The sequence below is a fragment of the Priapulus caudatus genome, unplaced genomic scaffold (assembly GCF_000485595.1).
Source record: "Priapulus caudatus unplaced genomic scaffold, Priapulus_caudatus-5.0.1 Scaffold1, whole genome shotgun sequence".
In the NCBI taxonomy this organism is placed as follows: domain Eukaryota; kingdom Metazoa; phylum Priapulida; class Priapulimorpha; order Priapulimorphida; family Priapulidae; genus Priapulus; species Priapulus caudatus.
Genome location: NW_014577062.1, coordinates 53,992 through 71,891, shown reverse-complemented (window position 1 = coordinate 71,891; position 17,900 = coordinate 53,992). Strand labels below are relative to the sequence as shown.

General features: G+C 41.7%; 1 protein-coding gene across 6 annotated transcripts in view; it reads right to left on the bottom strand.

Moving 5' to 3' along the window:
• Window positions 1-236: 236 nt before the first annotated feature.
• The window catches only part of LOC106814022 (ubiquitin carboxyl-terminal hydrolase 33-like), a 19,201-nt gene continuing 1,537 nt past the window's right edge, over window positions 237-17,900 (bottom strand). For 2 of the 6 annotated variants that reach the window (XM_014818385.1, XM_014818314.1), the window contains exons 2-20: window positions 15,771-16,001; window positions 15,191-15,332; window positions 14,771-14,857; window positions 14,475-14,544; window positions 9,007-9,199; window positions 8,644-8,757; window positions 7,868-8,444; window positions 7,450-7,599; window positions 7,101-7,201; window positions 6,215-6,387; window positions 5,612-5,716; window positions 5,169-5,214; window positions 4,925-5,039; window positions 4,434-4,502; window positions 3,361-3,487; window positions 2,869-3,038; window positions 2,525-2,715; window positions 2,110-2,212; window positions 237-1,595 (exon numbers count right to left, since the gene is read on the bottom strand). In XM_014818385.1, coding sequence (XP_014673871.1) covers window positions 1,387-1,595; window positions 2,110-2,212; window positions 2,525-2,715; window positions 2,869-3,038; window positions 3,361-3,487; window positions 4,434-4,502; window positions 4,925-5,039; window positions 5,169-5,214; window positions 5,612-5,716; window positions 6,215-6,387; window positions 7,101-7,201; window positions 7,450-7,599; window positions 7,868-8,444; window positions 8,644-8,757; window positions 9,007-9,199; window positions 14,475-14,544; window positions 14,771-14,857; window positions 15,191-15,332; window positions 15,771-15,965 — 2,937 coding nt within the window. In that variant the 5' untranslated portion in view covers window positions 15,966-16,001 and the 3' untranslated portion in view covers window positions 237-1,386. Of the gene's footprint in view, window positions 1,596-2,109; window positions 2,213-2,524; window positions 2,716-2,868; window positions 3,039-3,360; window positions 3,488-4,433; window positions 4,503-4,924; window positions 5,040-5,168; window positions 5,215-5,611; window positions 5,717-6,214; window positions 6,388-7,100; window positions 7,202-7,449; window positions 7,600-7,852; window positions 8,445-8,643; window positions 8,758-9,006; window positions 9,200-14,474; window positions 14,545-14,770; window positions 14,858-15,190; window positions 15,333-15,770; window positions 16,002-17,900 lie in introns of all 6 variants that reach the window. The other 4 variants (XM_014818529.1, XM_014818460.1, XM_014818597.1 and 1 more) reach the window with 4 other exon arrangements.

Here is a 17,900-nt window from a genome sequence, read left to right as displayed (position 1 = left end):
GAGAGTGAGCGAGAGAAAGCAAGAGAGAGAGAGAGTGAGAGAGGGAGAGCGAGTGAGAGTATTCTTACACAATACAATGCGTTATAACACAATTATGTACGGTCTTTGGCAAGTAAGCCAGAGCAAGAGGTCTATATATGCAATAATTAGGCTGCCATAAAGGGGAAAACTTGAATGTGTATGTAACTCTTAAATAGGCCATTTAAATTGCTTTGATCAAACGCAAGTAAACTAAATTACTGATGATGGACACAGTATTATTTTGTGTGAGTACAATCCCATTACTGCATTAGGGTGTATGTAATTACACAATAAATATGAAGATACCATCTAACCCCACCAGGAAAGGTAAGTGATACCAGGAGTCTTACAATAGATCGACTCTTGATAAAATGACACTAGGCAACAACTGATTAACATATGGCACCAACACTAACTGCACACATATCGATACTATCGCTAATATGGTGTGAACCAATGCAACAATAGCTACATTCGATCATAATAATAACTTTACCCGAGCACTGTTTTACAATACTACTATGCTCCTAAAATAACTTAAATCTTACACACGCTAAAGGTATCTCACGCATTGATACGTGGCTGCTTCGCAACCATGTTCATTCTTACAATTTCCTCAACAAACGCACTTCCAGTATTTCACCACACATAGTTAAATGCAATGAATGCAACCACATGCAAGCCTTGGTGCAATAACACATGTTAATCCTACACAAGAAGTTTATGTAATATGTGCAACTATTTGCAGCAGCTTTGATACACAAATCACGATCACTGGTTACACACATTCTCGGTTCTATAGCAATAATAGAACATTTACCATTTTATACAGATAGTAGCTGATACAGCTGAACAATTACGGTATTTAAATAGTAGCCACTGTTAATCTTTTATATACAAACTCATGCATACAATTCAAGTACTATAACTTGTGCATACGACATAGATTCACAAACCATACTTATGTTTGCAAGTACCAATGCATATTTCGAGCATTCATTATCAAGAAAAACACACATCACTCTCACTCTGTCTCTCAGGATGATATTTGTAACGTTGAATAAATTTGTATTGGAGTAATTAGAGTAAATAGGAGCTAGAGTATTCAACCTCACCATGTTGTAGCACAGAATGACAGTTAGTATACAAGATGGCATAGACGAATGCCATTCGGTGCACATATCTTGTTTCACAATATAGATTGAGGGGTAGTGAAGTGATTGATTTATAAACACATAGTGGTAATGCCTATGCTAATCTGACTACAATGTGTTTCAGCAGGAACTTCCATTCGATGCTATTTCTAAATTTTGATCCTGACTGCGAAACAAACAGTATTTGCTTGGGTTATCCTAAATCGCTGTCTCAGCAGCGTGTAACTGGGTTCTCCTCTACACACTCCTTCTTACAGGGAGGTCCCTGCTGCAGTAAGATCTCAGGGCCACCGCCGTAGATGCCGAAGAAGAAATGCCACATCTCTTCTGAGATCTGACCATAGTCAGAATCGGACTTCACCACGTATCTGCCATCTTGCTGCACAGCTATCGATGAGTTTTCCACTGCTCCGGCAGGCTCTGCAATATCAATCAACAGTAATCGCGTATTAACTACCTCTGGTTTTTGCTTAACTTATGCCAGGGTTATCCAACACACAGGAATTCTGCAGAGTCAACCTTTCCCACACTGTTTTTCTATTTAAGATGACAAGATGTTGGCGTTTTATTGAAAAAAAATCAAGAAGACTTGTTTCACTCACCTAATTATATATTTGTATGAATTACTTTTACTAATTTACCAAAATATCCACAAATGTATTAGTTAGTGACTTTGCCTTCACTGATTCTTATGTGGGGCAAATATTTCATCGATGGACTTTTGGAAAATGGTTTGGCACGACTTATATACAGACAATTTTCCACACACAAAAATTTATAAAAACATCAGGTGCTGCTTATAAATAATATTAAAATGATGCATTTGATTTACTTGTTAAAAGTAAGGTCAATGTAATAAAGATGCACAAAGAAATGTGCCTAGTTAAAAAAGTTAAAAACAAGGAAATCTTGACAAGAAAATGATTACTCTTACCATCTGATCTGCATTTGACAAAATTCTCCCACTCCTTGAACCAAGACAAACTCAGGGCATAGATAGTACAATTAGCACTTTTAGCTTGGAACTCCTTATGAAGCTGTGAAATAATAACATACGGCTTGTTTAAAAACCAACACATCACACACAACATACCCCAACTCACTTACAGATACAATTTCTTATCACAATGATATAAAATGCATACAAAAGCTGGCAATATTGCTCGATATACCCCGCTCGAATATAAAATAAGGTATACGCTGAATGTACTATAATATGTATAATTCAGTACTCGCCTACTCCATCTCTTTCACCACAGGTTTACAGCCCTTCTTTCATATCAGCTGTATTACAGCCCTCATTTTTCTCAGCTATACAGACTTCCATCACTTTAGAGCTCTATTCTTACCCTCACAAATGTGTTCAGCTCCTGCCTACGCTTGGTTTCCATCACTTCCTGCTGCCTATGACATACAGTGCAGAGGTACAAGCGATTGCAGACGGGACCCCCGCCAAACATCTTATGCAGATACTCCCACACCGGCTGCGGCACGAGGAGGCACAGGTCCCGCACGTGGTTGAACTTGTGTGGAGCGACACCTGGTGAGAGCAAACAGAACAATTACAATACTCTGTTGCTGCGGGTCGCTGGCGACAGTCACTCGGCATAGCTGCTTCATTCGCTTCCTCTTTCGCGACGTCACCGCCCTTCCAGTTATACAGCTGTAGCTGCGGTCGGCACTACCTACTTACCGCCGTGTGCGCAGAGAAAATCGTAGCTTGTGATTGGTCCTGGCTCGGCGAACGTGTTAAACTTGTTAATCCACTGCTTTGAGATGTAGAAGTTCATGAGGCTGGTCTCGCGCGAACGCTGCAAGTCCTCCGCCTGCTGCCGAAGCTTCAGCATTTCATTGTTTGATTTCCTGCAAGAAAAGAGAGTGATCAAGCAAATCCAGGTGACCATTATAGTGACCGGTACAATCAACAATTACATTATGTTGCTGAATTTCTGCTTTACTGGGATGCAAGTGTGTACAGTAATTGAAGCTGTGCATCAGTGGTGATACAATCAAAAGCCAGATAAAACCAATGGAATACTAATGCATGTGTGATGAGCATAGATACACAGGGGAGGAAAAGTGAAGCACCCACTGAGAAGAATATACCAGCAAAACATTAACCTACACTATTAAAACAATAATGCGTAGCTGCAAAACATTTACCCATGAGAAGAAAACATTTTACCTGTAGAAGAGAACATATGCCTCACAGTTTTCCACGGTCTGCTCGTTCACCTCAGTGACGTACTGGTCATCGTATTCATACCACTGATCACTGATGTGGTTCAGCGCATACGCTGTGTAGTGACCACCTGTAAAACGTTGCATACAATGACCTGGCATCTCGCATGCAACTTAATTCAGCTATAACCTGTCACGGGAGTTACGTAGTGAAGTGCGACTATGTGGCAATGCTCTCCTGTGCATTCTTAGACTAAACCTGTGGTATTCTGTGGAAGTATCAATACCTAGGTAATTCCAGTCTTCAGTAATTGGAGACAGATGTTTACAGAGCAAGCTGCTCTGGGTAAACTTACATTTATAGTAAAAGGCAGAATCTACATAAGAATTGTGATATTTTTTGTTGAGCCATTTAATTTACTTTGATCTGCTAAAATTTCTTCTTTATGCAAGCAATGACCAAAAAACCAATGTGAGGTATAAACAATCCAAGCTTTCTGTTTGAAGATACCTCACACCCGCTTATGTAATTTATATATATATATATATATATATCAGGAGTGAATAAAAACAAAAGAGTGTGCAAGGCTATATTATTGGTAATGCAATTTTCATTGATCCTGATCTACCTAGGATTTATTATGTTTAATTCAACAAATCGGAGCTCAGAATCTACCACAAACATTACATTAACATCATACACAATCGGTTTTCCCATACACATTGACAATCCACAAAAACAGATGAAAATGCACGCCACAATTGCTGAAATTTTTCAGTATAAATGAGAGCATCATGCAGGATATTTTAAACGAAAGACTGTTTGTGTGCTCCGTGCCATCTATCGGATTCTGGGCTCAGGTTTGTTGAATTAAATATAATAAATCCTAGGTAGATTAGTGACGACGAACATTGTATTTCCAATAATTTAGCATTGCAAACTCCCTTGTTTTTATTCACTCCTCACATGCACGCACGCACGCACACACACACACACACACACGAGAGCCTACAGTTCACACACACACATATATATATATATATATATACATATATGAACTTTAGGCTGCATCATACCTCCTGCTGTTCCGTGGTGACAGATGACAGCGACCAGGTCATACGTTGTCACCTGTGCTGTGCATTCATCTATAAAAAGAAAATGACAAGATTCAGTTCAAAAGGTCATTGCACTATACGACAACACTTCAATTAACCCAACTCTGATGCAGTCACTGTCACTGAGCCTTTTGTTAACACAACATAAGATGTGCAAAGTTCACCATCTAAAGATTGCCAAAAACTTTGGTTTGATCATTAATGGTGCACATTGCAGCGACTTATGCCATGGGGACTCAAGGAAGGTGGCTGTAACAAGCTGCACTTGGTAGTTAGCTCCAGTATTTCTTGTTAAAAACTGCACGAATACCGCACCTTAGAGACGCCCACAGTGTAAAACAATCTTGTAGTAATGCTCCTTATGGTTAAGCTCACAAGGTGCTTTTTATAATACAGGTTGACCTTTTTGTATTACAGATACGAGAGCAACAAGTGGTACTCTATATAGTCACCTTTGTGCAGGAAATCACTCATGTCAAGGCCAGTGAGCGGGAATGAAATGTAGGTGTTGATTTTGGAAGAAAACATCGTCTCATGGCGGAACCGCTTCAGATGAATGCAGAGTATCTGAGAGAATGCAACCCTAGTCAGATCAAGCAGCTCGTGTGAATATGCATAACTACTCTCAGTGAAATGAGTCGCACTCTAAACATGCTGAATGGATTACGTCTAAAAAAATGCTAGTAAATATTTTACCTCAGGCAGGGCTAAGACCTTGGAATATTTCACACCATTCCGTAACCTGCAAAAAGACACAATATCATTTGGTAACATCGTTTCATGGAACAGGGACGCTGAAGAATGTATACATAGATATATATATATATATATATACTTGCTTACTATATCCCGTTTGTCTCGCAATGGGATTGCGAGACAAACGGGATATAGTAAGCAAGTTTCATTTCCGCAATGGATAATATTTTTAACCTTATATATATATATATAAATATGTTTATATATATATATATATATATGATTCAGGGGTGGATCAGAAAGAATCCAAGGAGTCAAGACACATGCTTTCCTGATTATTGCAGACCTGATTTTTTAAAATATGTGGGAACATTTCTCTCAGATGAAATCACATCAAAACAGAAAATATATTTTGCAGTATAAGACCCTGTGGAAACTCTTACTTTTTACACTTCTCACAGCTGTACATGTTGTCTCCCTTTAATTCATCATCAGAGAAGAATGCTGACAGGCAGTCATGTAGTTTAATCGTAGGACCCCAGAACCAACTGTAGAAGCAATGGAAACAGGACCGCATCTAGCATTATTCAAACTAGCACAATGCCAGTCAGCAAGGCCAGACCTTGGTCCATAATAATTCGTGGCTCTCCGTGCGTTTTATCGTTGTTTTGCAACATTTACGTGTTTATTCCGTGTTTTTGCAACATTTACGTGTTTATTCCGTGTTTTATCTGTTTATTCCACATCATAGTAAGCAGCATTAGAACTAACACTATTGGGACCTAATGTTATCATGACAATGACATCGTCAGCATAAAAAGAAATTAAGTTAACTGATGAGACGAACTACGTTCACTTGTTCAGTCACTGTCGTATAGCATGCGGTAGTACAGTGTCGCTGTTGCGCAGTATGCTGTCGTGGCTGTGGATAGAATAGCTATCCACATTTTACAGTAGCATTAGCTGAACTTATTGCATCTTGTGAAAACTGATCTATACACAGTGTGAACCTTGCAGTGTTGTACAGGGGGGCAGCGATTGGGTACCTCTTTAGCCATCCAACTGCCCATGAAAGCCAGCCCTGGTTGGTGTAGCTGTCCCCACAGGGCACCACACCCTTCACACCTGGTGTTGTTATATTGGCACGCATCATGTGAATATGTTCCTTCGTTGGAATGGGAAGTGACAGATCCTGGAATGTCTCTCTTGTCATAGATATCTGCAGAGGAAAACCATTATACTGGCCACCGAACACTTGGGGTCTGAGTACATGGGGCATCCCATACTCAGCATAAGTGAACATAAACCAATCACGCTACACAATAAACATAAACTGACAGTGTCCTATCAAGCTTGAAGCTTTAGGAACAAAGTAACACCGACCTACTTTATTAGAAGAATCGGCCAATGTAAAGACAAACTCTGCTAAAACGAAATTCCATTAAGTGCTCACTAAACCAGCATTGTGTGCTATAATAAATGCTTCTATGTTGACAAGACATAACACATTTTCTCACACTGACTGTAGAACATCTTAAATGTTTAGGTTTTACACTAGCACGGCTCAATCCTGCCTGATCACAACCCACAGAAGGTATAATGGTGTATATATGAGTGTCAAAATGATGTTAAAGTGTACCTTAATCACTTTACTTGTACAGACTTTGCTGAAGGTTTTTTTCTGGTATCTATTTTTTCTTCATGTTGTCTTAATCACTTTACTAGTACAGAATATGCTGAAGTTTTTTTTAGTATATATTTTTTTCTTCATGTTGCATAGCATTGTATTGTACTGTATCAGTCAGAAATTTTATCAGTTTAACTACTCAACACTATTTATTTTATCGTCGTCAGTACATGTATTTGTATCTGAATTACATGCAATAGAGAATAATAATAATAAAAAGAAAAGAAAAAGGTAAAGCTGCTTACCCTGTTACAGGTTAAACATTTCACAGAGCTCAGAAGTTGTCCATCGAAGATGTCGGATATGACGCTGTGATATGACACTTGCTTCTTCTTGCCTAATAAACCTAAATGTGCAATCAGCATGGGTCACCCAACAATGGTTAGCACACCTTCAAAGTCATGCCACACAAACCATTCAAAACTAATGTACTATACATTGCCACTCTAACAATAAGTAAGATTCTTAGCTCATTCAGGCTAATCAGACAATTGCCAACATTACTGGATCATCTAATAAAAAAAAATCCTTTAGGTTATCAGCAATATTCTTGTTACCACCCTGCAGCCAATTTACCCGTGCTTAAATACATACTGGTGTTTGCTGAGGCTTCTGCAGAGCAGGACTGTGTTTGCTTGCCAGGGTGTGAAAGATTTCGTATTCGTGGAGACTTAGTGACTGGGCCAGTGCTGCTATCTGGTGACAACTTCCTACCTACACAACATGATGGTACCTTCACATCTGCTATAAGATACCACAATGTCATTGTCAAACAAAAGACGGTGCAAAGTAGTGATCCATGTCATGTTTGACACTATTCTGACTTCACGTGCAGTAATGAACAGTTTGGTCAACCCTGAAAGCATTTACTGATCACATATTTAGTTATCTGATGATAAGACCACTACTGCACTATTCATTCATTCACTATTAATTTACTATTAATTCACTATTAATTTATTCATGCATTATTAATTCATTCACATATTTGTCGTACAGTTTGTATAGACACCTTTGGGAGAGCAGTGCTGCGCAGCAGGTAAGATGTCTGTATGTGCATCACTGAACTCCAGGGTGTCAGCAGAATGGTAGCTGAGCACAGGACTGGAGTCGCGCGACACGGGACTAGAATCACAGCTACGCCGTCCCTCCCCTGCCGCCGTGCGGCTCCGCTTGTTCGCCGTGTCCTTGCGCTCCTTCCTGCACTCGTCTTCCCCAGCACTCTCACGGTTTTCACCCGGCTCCTTGCTCTCCTTCACCCTTCCCACGTCCTCGCCCGCACTCGACCGGCTTCCTCTCTCAGCGTCCTCGCCCTCCTGACGGATCGCCGGCTCGCCGTCACTGACGGCATCCTCCACCTTGGCGTCGCCTCCTCCAATCTGGATTCCGGAGTCCTTCTCTGTCATTTCGACCGCGTCTTTCTCGGCAACGTCAATCGGCTCGCCCTCCTCCGTGGGAGGGGCTCTCGTCAAGGGGGCGCCACCACTGCTGCTGCTCGTCACCTCCACCCCCGAGTCGCAAGTCTCGTAGTCGGGTTCCGACTGGCTGCTCAAACTCGAGTCACTGCTTCTCAACATTCCGTACACATCCTTGAAAAAAAAAGAAGAGAAAAATGCAGATACGGAGCGAGATCATTTCACCACCTACGTTTCCTTCATACAAGAGATGCACATCATTAAAGCTTTGCTGGAAAGAAGTTTGCAGATTGAGGGATGCCTGCACCAAAACAATTCTAAACTATTGATCTTAGGAGCAATCTAACCTAGTTGAAGCTTGGGTGCAGCTTACCTGTGCCTGTAGCTTAGGTGTCTGCTCATGGTGCACTGTGGCTGGTTGAAGACATGGTTCCTTCAGCTCTTCATGCATCTGGTCCATCAGGCATCTTAGGAACTCTTGTGTATCCTTTGAGAAAAAGTGTATGATCTGCTCAAATTTCATCTTGAACAACTTGAAACTTTGCAATCCCTTGAATTTAGAAACAGCCCCAGCAGTGGGCCTTAGCAGCAACGAACTAGCTGCTAGACACAATCAACACACCACTAGGTCCAACTGCACACACTTACCAATCAAACTCAAACACATGTGAAACCACAGACTATAGCAGCTATCAACCAAATGTCCCATCTGCAATGCAGAATAGCCATTACCTACCTGCTGGGTGTATCCTTTGAACATTGGGTGCACTATTTTGATTCCATAAGAAATACTTGATGGCACTACATACGAAGGGCGCCTCCTGTGCCACAGTTCTGCTATAAGCTTCTGGTAACTCTTTGACAATGCTGGTTTTGTTTCACTTCTCACGTACGACTCACAGTCAACAAAGAAGCGAGTGAGTGGCTGGCTAAAATGAACAGATAAAGATGTACACGTTATATTTATAGGCATAGTGATATAACTGTGTATGCAATTAACACATTTTATGCACACTCACACACACAACCATTACGGCATACCTAAAAGTTTTTTACGATTAATCAGGTAAACACGTACTCACAGTTAGATATGCATTATGCTGTAACGTTGAATTATGAGTTCGATGTATAAATATCGATGATATAGAAATCCAAACTTGTGTGGTAACCTGAATAAACTTTAATATCTTACACACAGTGTGTCCATCTTGCACAAAGGAACAAAGAAACGTGCATGGTTGTGTGCTTCCTCTCCCACGACCACAACCAGACTCCCCACTCCTACATCTCTCTCCTATATATTACCCGTTCTCCCAGACCGCGTCCTACCTCCATTTCACAATGACCCTAGAAACGCCCGACCTAAAACACGTTTACCATTCTCCCTATAACATCAATCTAGCCGCACAAGATGCGCGACGCTCTGTCTACATAGACTACCACTAAAACAACCCCTAGTCTAGCTCCGCTGACTAATTCGTGCAACATCTGTAAATCATATGTTACATTATCTCCCCCTTCCCCAAGACAATGACTACCCTGTCATCGATTCAGCGTCCCCACTGATCTACACTTCAACCTAAACCTAAACCTAAACAAGTGCCGCGGAGCGACAGCGCTCATCTAACGTCTACTGCGGTGACTCTGTGTGAGTGGTGGGATTCTAGTAAACCCTGTTAGTCCCAATGTGTTCACATACGCGCCGAAACAGTGGAAGGCACAGGGATGGTATCAGGAACCTTCTCAAAGGAATGTTCGTTGGGATCTTATGAAAGTTGCAACGAGATGGCGGCATACGTTTAAGTGTCTTAAGATTAAAGATGGACAGCTCCAATCGTACGTAGTAGCAACAACTATTGCAAGACAGAATAGGTAAGCACTCATCCATTTACCTACGCAAGCCTACAGGCTAAAATAGAGAGCTGCCACCTGTAACTAATTAACGCAGGCAAAAACTACACAGTACTATCACCACTACATGCACTGGCAGTGGCATAAGTTACATGTAACACACTGACAGTACAGAATGTCATAGAAATTATAGAGAGGGCATAAACCTTCTCAAACCAAATTATGCTTTGAAATTTCACTGTGACATTGTTAGCCTCATACATCCAGGCATGTATAGATTCTACTAGCAAACCAGCAGCAGTCAAATTCTTGCTAACAGTAAACAAATCCGTGTTAACCCTCCTCTTGAGGGTCAAAAGGTTATCCGACACTTACTCTTCGCATGTCAGCAGAAAGTACATTTCATGGTCCTTTCAATAAAGCCATAAAAATGCTAGCGTCACGCTGAAGCAAAAAAGTTTTCCAATCGCTCAGTCAGACCATGTCGCTCAGAAAATGTCTAAAAATCTGCCTGTGCCCCATTGACTTGGACCTCAAATTTCAGCACAGTGATGGATTTTCCTACCATGATGCTATACACCAACTATCACGAGCCTAGTCAAGCCGTTTAGATTTGTGCCGGCAATTCTGCATTTCCTCCCTATACGCTTAAGTTAAGGAGGAATGTACCCCTTCTTTTACACCTCTTGACATTTGACCTTTGACCCCCAGCTTCGACATCCCAACTCGTTTTCGGATTACCCCCCCACGTCCCGAATATCGTGACCGTACGTCGAGCAGTTAAGATTTGTGCCCAACTGTTGGGACGAACGCACGCACGCACAGACGGACGCGCACGATCATGCGATTCTACAAGCTGCATCTGACTAAGTCAGATGAGCTAAAAATACATATGAAGCATAAAGCTTTCTATACAAAACAAGTAACAATAAGTTCGATCACCATACAAGTCAGAAATTCAACACATTTGGCAGTGAACATTTTGATATCGCTGCAATTACTCTCACTCTTGCGTCTTTTTATGCTGTAACGTACGTGGCGTATGCATATACCGACACGCCATTACAAAACCACGTTTAGCCATGTGCTCCATTACATACTCATTTAAACCTCTTAATCCATTATTACAACACAGCACCGATGTGGACTACAAACCTTTATCACTTCCACACATCATACAGCCAAAAAAAAACGCAAAACTGATTTCATATTTTCGATTAGATGTTTTAGGCCTATCAAACTCTAATTGAAAAATGTGTTTAGCAGTCTTACAATATAGCGTAAACGTACCGTTACGACAAATTCAAGAAAACGATCACACATTTCCCCCAGAAAGATTTTCCCACACAAAGACAAACGGTCACGAGCATCTACCATGAAATAATATCCGCGTACATAAAACAAAGAACACAGTGCCGCATAGCCGACAGCGCTCATCTAACGTCTACTGCGCGTGACTCTGTGGTGGAGTGATGGATTCTAGTAAAACCCTGTTAGTCCAAATGTGTTCACATACACGCCGAAACAGTGGAATGCACAGGGATGGTATCAGGAACCTTCTCAAAGAATGTTCGTTGGGATCGTTTATGAAAGTTGCACGAGATTGCGCGTCACGTTTAAGTGTCTTCATTATTAAAGATGGAAGCTCCCATCTATCTAGTAAGCAACAACTATCTGCAAGACAGAATAGGTAAGCACTCATCCATTTTACCTACCCAAGGCCTACAGGCTGGCCGCGAATAGAGAGCTGCACCTGCAACCAATTAAGGCAAAAACTCCACAGTACCACAACACATGCACTGGCAGTAGCACTGGCAGTGGTATACGTTACATGTAACATACTGACACTACAGAATGCCATATAAATTATACGAATTTAAGGGCATAAACCTTCTTTAACAATTTAGCTTTTGAAATTTCACTTGTGACATTGTAGCCTCATTACATCCGGCATGTATAGATCTACTAGCAAACCCGGCAGTCAAATTCTTTCTTCTAACAGACAGTCAACAAATCCAGTGTTTAACCCTTCCTCTGAGGGTCAAAAGGTTATCTGACACTTACTCTTCGCATGTCAGCAGAAAGTAGAGTTCATGGTCCTTTCAATAATGCCATAAAAATGCTAGGTCACCGTGAAACAAAAAAGTTTTTCAATCGCTGCCGTCAGACCATGTCCTCAGAAAATGTCTAAAATCTGCCCTGTGCCCATTGACCTTTGACCTGTTGACCTTCAATTTCGGCACAGTGATGGCTTTTCCTACCAATGATGCTATTAACAACGCTATCACGAGCCTAGGTCGACGAGCGTTTAGATTTGTGCGCAATTCTGCATTTCTCCTATCCTTAGTTAAAGGAGGTGAATGTTCCCCCTCTTTTACACTCTTTGACCTTTGACCTTTGACCCCAGCTTCGACAGCCCAACTCGTTTTGACGGATCCACCCCAACGACCCCGAATATCGTGACCGTACGTCGAGCGGTTAAGATTTGTGCCAACTGTTGATCGGACGACCGGGACGGACCGGGACGGACGACGCACACGGGACGGACGATCAATGCGATTCTACAAGCTGCCATCTGACTATGTCAGATTGATGGCTAAAAACAGATAAAAATACACAATTCTGATGATGGTCACCCTTTCACATCCATTTTCGACGGCCACGATTAAGCGTTCCACAATTAACTTCTAAGAGAATTCCCTGGATATTTTTTTTTATGCCATTACAGTTCGCAATATATCTTTCACGTCTTCTGTCTCTGCTCTGTCAGCCTTGCCTTCTCTGTTCTGCTCTCCTCTCTCTCTCTCTCACATAGGTCGAGACTCGGACTTGCCGTCGCAGTATCAAGGATGCAACACCGGCCCTTTCTTCCTTCACGCTGACTTACTTACTCACAGTAGTTCCTACGCCGTGTGTATCCACCGTTCTCGCTGCCGCGTCTCGCTCTGTTCCTCCCGTCTCGCTCTCCGCCATTCTTCGTCTCTGTCAATCGCTCACCTTCGTTCTTTGTTTCTCCTACTCTTGCTCCTGTTCCCGTATCTCTCTCTCTCTCTCTCTCTCTCTTCCTCCGTCTCACTTGCTCTCTCGTCTGCTCTCCGTTTCTCTCTCTCCAGTTTTCTCGCCAACGGTGTACCCAGCGACTCCTCCTGCGGCTTCTTCCTTCTCCATCTTCCTTGCGTAGTATGGCCCGTAGATCGACATAACGGATCGAGTACCTTACGTTGCGTCCGCAAAGGAATACCCAGGTTTTTGACTGTCACTGGCACCAAAATGTAACGTTGAATTATGTGTTCATTGAAAGGGTTATTGTATTAGTATGGTCGACGGTACGACGGACAAAACTTTATTTTGATGTCAGGGAAATATGGTGTGTGTGTGTGTGTGGTGTGTGTTGTGTGTGTGTGTGTGTGTGGTTGTGTGTGTGTGTGTGGTGTGTGTGTGTGTGGGTGTGTAGTGTGTTGTATGTGTGTGGTGTGTGGTGTGTGTGTGTGTGTGTGTGTGTGTGTGGTGTGGTGATGTTGGTGTTGGGTGTGTTGTTGTGTGTGTGTGTGTCGGTGTGTGTGTGTGGTTGTGTGTGATGTGTGTGTGTGTGTGTGTGTGTGTGGTGTGTGTGTGTGTGTGTGCTGTGTGGGTGTGTGTGTGTTAGATATGGTGGGGTTTGAAGGTACAGTTAAAGAGGAAATTTAGATCAGCGAGGCGCTGAATCGATGATGGATCATCGTTATGAAGAAGGGGGAGGTAATGTAACATGTGGTTTTACAGATGGTACATTTTATTAGTAAATGTAGTTAGACTTATGTTGTAAATAGTCTGGGCTAAGGTAGAGTCAGTCATTTAGCATGTACATTATAAATGGTAGGTGCGTGTGTGTGATGTACAGATGTTTACATACATTAGTAATGGTAAATAGATTTAGCTGTAAATAGCTTGGGCTGGGTAGAGTCAGTTAGTTAGCATGTAGTTTATAACTAGGTTGAGTGTGCGAGTAGATAAGCGTGTTTAGGTTAGGCAGATTCACGAGTGATTGTGAAATAGGGGTGCAGATCGAGTGGAGAGATGTAGGAGTCAGGAGTCTGGTGATGATCGCGGGAGTGAGCACACACGCTTAAGCGCGTGTGCGCGTTTTCTTTGTCTCTTTGTGGGAGACTGGACTGGGAGACGGCGAGTAGCGTGTACCGTTTAGACCTGTTGATTTGTAAACAATATATTTCTTTTACGTGAACCCTTTGATTTATTTTACTCTAAATTATTTCATTCAAACCTTGATGTAATTTCCTACGTTACAATGCATATTACAACTACCACACACAGCACCAAACAACTACAGATTACATCTCAACCTTAACTACTCACCAGTTGGACAAAGCTTGCAATGCTGCATTCATGTAACAGGTGTTACCAATATTCTGCAGACCGACGAGACCTAGCAAAGAAACCGTCATATGTAACAAGCATGAGTTTAAGATGCATAAAAAGCAAGATTAAAACGAGGTAGGATTAAACGAAACAAATAAGGTAATTATTCACATCTTTATACCGCTGAGGAGCATTCTATTGCTTCTTTGTCGCTGATTCTTGTAAAGATCACTGATGTTCTCAGGTATAGAGGAACATTCAAGAATTGCCCGCATCGAACAAGATGATGTTACCTCTTGGCTTGATATTCTCATCGTGGTCGTAATCCTCCGATTCCGAATCATCTCCATGTGACAGCGCTTGATCAGCATAGTGCTTCACTGAAAAGACAGTGCAAGCTTAATCAACTTTCAGGTCAAACTAAATATTTGTACCTTTCCGCACTACAATGTGAAATGCGGTTTGACGCTGGCGTTAATTCCTTTTTTAAGCCTTACATTTTGGAACATCAATTTTGTAAAGAAATAGTGAACAGCTATTGTAACTCACAACTGGTAATTATAACAGGTGATTGCCTTTCTTAGTGTCTGTGCCAAGATGCATACACCTACAAGCGTTTTACGAAAAAATAGTACTACGGCGAAACAAAACAGTTTGAGTGTAATCATCAGAGACCATAAAGTACCCTGTACAATAAAATAACCTCCACCTACCATTAAAATTAGCTGCTTCTTGTGGTTGTCTAGAACTTGGCTGAACAGGAGGAGTGTTGCTTTCTAGGAACACTTCACACTCACATACGTAGCACCACACTCTCAGACTTGCCAAGTTAAGTGTGAGTGCATGACCTTCTTTCTGCAAATGTATACCATGCTAGGCCATTTTAATGTTCTTGGGACACATTATATACTGTCTGACATTAGAAGAAAATAAAGTATACTGAAGTTTTTCTATAGTATTATCACCAGCTAATGATAGTGACACCATTTCTTTCAGTTACTCAATCGATTCTGTTAACGATTTTTTCTGGCCTACGCGGCATTTACTTTCCGCACACATAAAATAGATGTGAAAACGGTTAACTGTTATTAGGTAAGCCATATCAACATCAAGTGCATTTGTACAAGAAAAGTCCTTTATTCTTGATTCAATTCTGCAGATTTCTACAGGCTCTGGCAGCACGAATATGATAAGTACAGCCAGATAACTTTTAAAAAAGATCCCTCTATACACGTTCATGATACCAGGTCATGCAATAACTAACACAAACTTAAACCAGTGATGAATGGTTACCTGATGATGGGCTGAGCTGTGATCTGCTGCACTCTCACCACAGCCGACAAACAGACATTCACGGGAAAGGCACAGCCACAAGTTGGGTCCCCTTGCAGGGCAAGCATCACAAGCCCTCTTGCGTTGCTGCTTAACGACGTCATCTGGTGTACACTCACCGATTGTTATCACGTGAGGGCACCGACTCTCCGCCATTGCATTAGATATAGATGAGCAGACAGTGATAAACTCCTAGTATGAACAACAATGGTAACAGCCTTATTAACCTCGTAGTTAATGATTGAAATAGTTACATTACAGCTGTCTAAATTATGAAAAATAAGATGGTTAAGTGTCAACATGCGTACACACTTGACTTCGGGCTGAAAGGTCTGGGGTTCAAGTCCCCCTATAGCTACTTCTGTTGTGCCACTGAGCAAGGCACTTTATTCTATTTTGCTTCAAACCGACACCTACTGTAGAAATAGATTTATCTTGCAAGCGTGAACCTAAAAACCTCACCCAGGTAATGTTCAGTGAGTAGCTTTTGCTGGCAAAGCATGTTATATAAACCAAAGCAACGAAGTAACAGAGACGTATTGCCCCACAGGAGCCAAAAAGAAAAAAACATACATATAAAGTAAACAAGTGCAGCAGTGCGACAGGGCTCATCTGGTGTCTGGTGTTCTGCTGATAAATTCATTTGTGCATAGCAAGACGTCTTATACATAAGTCTTCTTTATTCTTGTTCGACTTTCGTAGCCAATTCGAACAAATATATCAGCTAGCTACACTTTCGCACCCACCTAATCTCTATGGGCTAATTCTAATAACAAGAACAATAATAACAATTCAAATACAAGTTAATGAATGACATTGACGTTGACATAAAAGATTTCAACATATGAGCATGGATCTCCAAGTTTAATTAGAGGGGGCGGGGGGGGGTCCTTCTCTCCCACCTCCCTCCCCACTGCGTCCCACCTCCCTCCCTCCTGCCTCTCACCTCCCTCCCCCTGCCTCCCACTTCACTCCCCTTGCCTCTCACTTCCACCCCCTTACTGCCCATCTCCCTCCCCTGCCTTCGACCTCCCTCCCCCTGCCTCCCACCTCCCATCCCCTTGCAAACCATCTCGCACGACCTAATTGTACCCCGTTTCCCGCTCGCATACACACCGTATCACCGTTTTCCTGTCTCCGTCTCAATTTACTTCTCTCTCTCTCTCTCTCTCTCTCTCTCTCTCTCTCTCTCTCTCTCTTTATCTTAGACTTTCTCTCTCTCTTAATTATATAAATTAAAAAAAAAACCAGCGATGATGCCTTTTACTGCCCCCTCAATAATACTTCGTTCCTATGCGCCCGAGTGTAACAGCCATAGAAATAATAATATATAGTGTCTCTAATATTTCTATGGTAACAGCTTATGTTCGCATAACTGGTAAATGGATACGCACGGCCATAGCTACATGATATATGTTAAGATTTAAGATGAAAAGTAAATATATATTATATGGTACTAGTTATTATTTATTCGTTTAACAAAGTTACATGAGAATAAAATCTAATTTAAACTAGGCCTATAGTTGCCGCGAGATGGCGCGTGCAAGTGTAATCAATAATCAAAGATGGCATCGCCCTTCTACAACCCTGGGGAGTTCCTGAAATCCTACAGGCTAAAATCCAAGTAAGTATATTCAGGCAGGCGATAATTTCGCTCAGCTGTGAGTTAACACATGTGCATTGCAGGTTGGCAGGCAACAATTATGATTAGAAGCGTGCCAGCCATGGGCTGCCCCGTGTTCTGCCTACCCACGCGAGCATTCACTGATTCAGCCTTCAGGGTGCTATAGACAGACTGCTTTAGAAAAGAATGATTTAAGGAGCGTAAACCTTGTTCAACAAACATTTGCCTTTGCAATTAAACTGTGCAACTGTAGCCTCACATTCACACAGGTATGGGCTCTAATAATAGCAAAAGCAGTTGTCCTTTGTTAACAGTCAACAAATCAATGTTTAACCCTCTTCTTGAGGGTCAAAAGGTTATCCGACACTTACTCTTCGCATGTCAGCGGAAAGTACATTTCATGGTCCTTTCGATAAAGCCATAAAAATGGTAGGTCACCGCGGAAACAAAACAGTTTCTCAATCGCT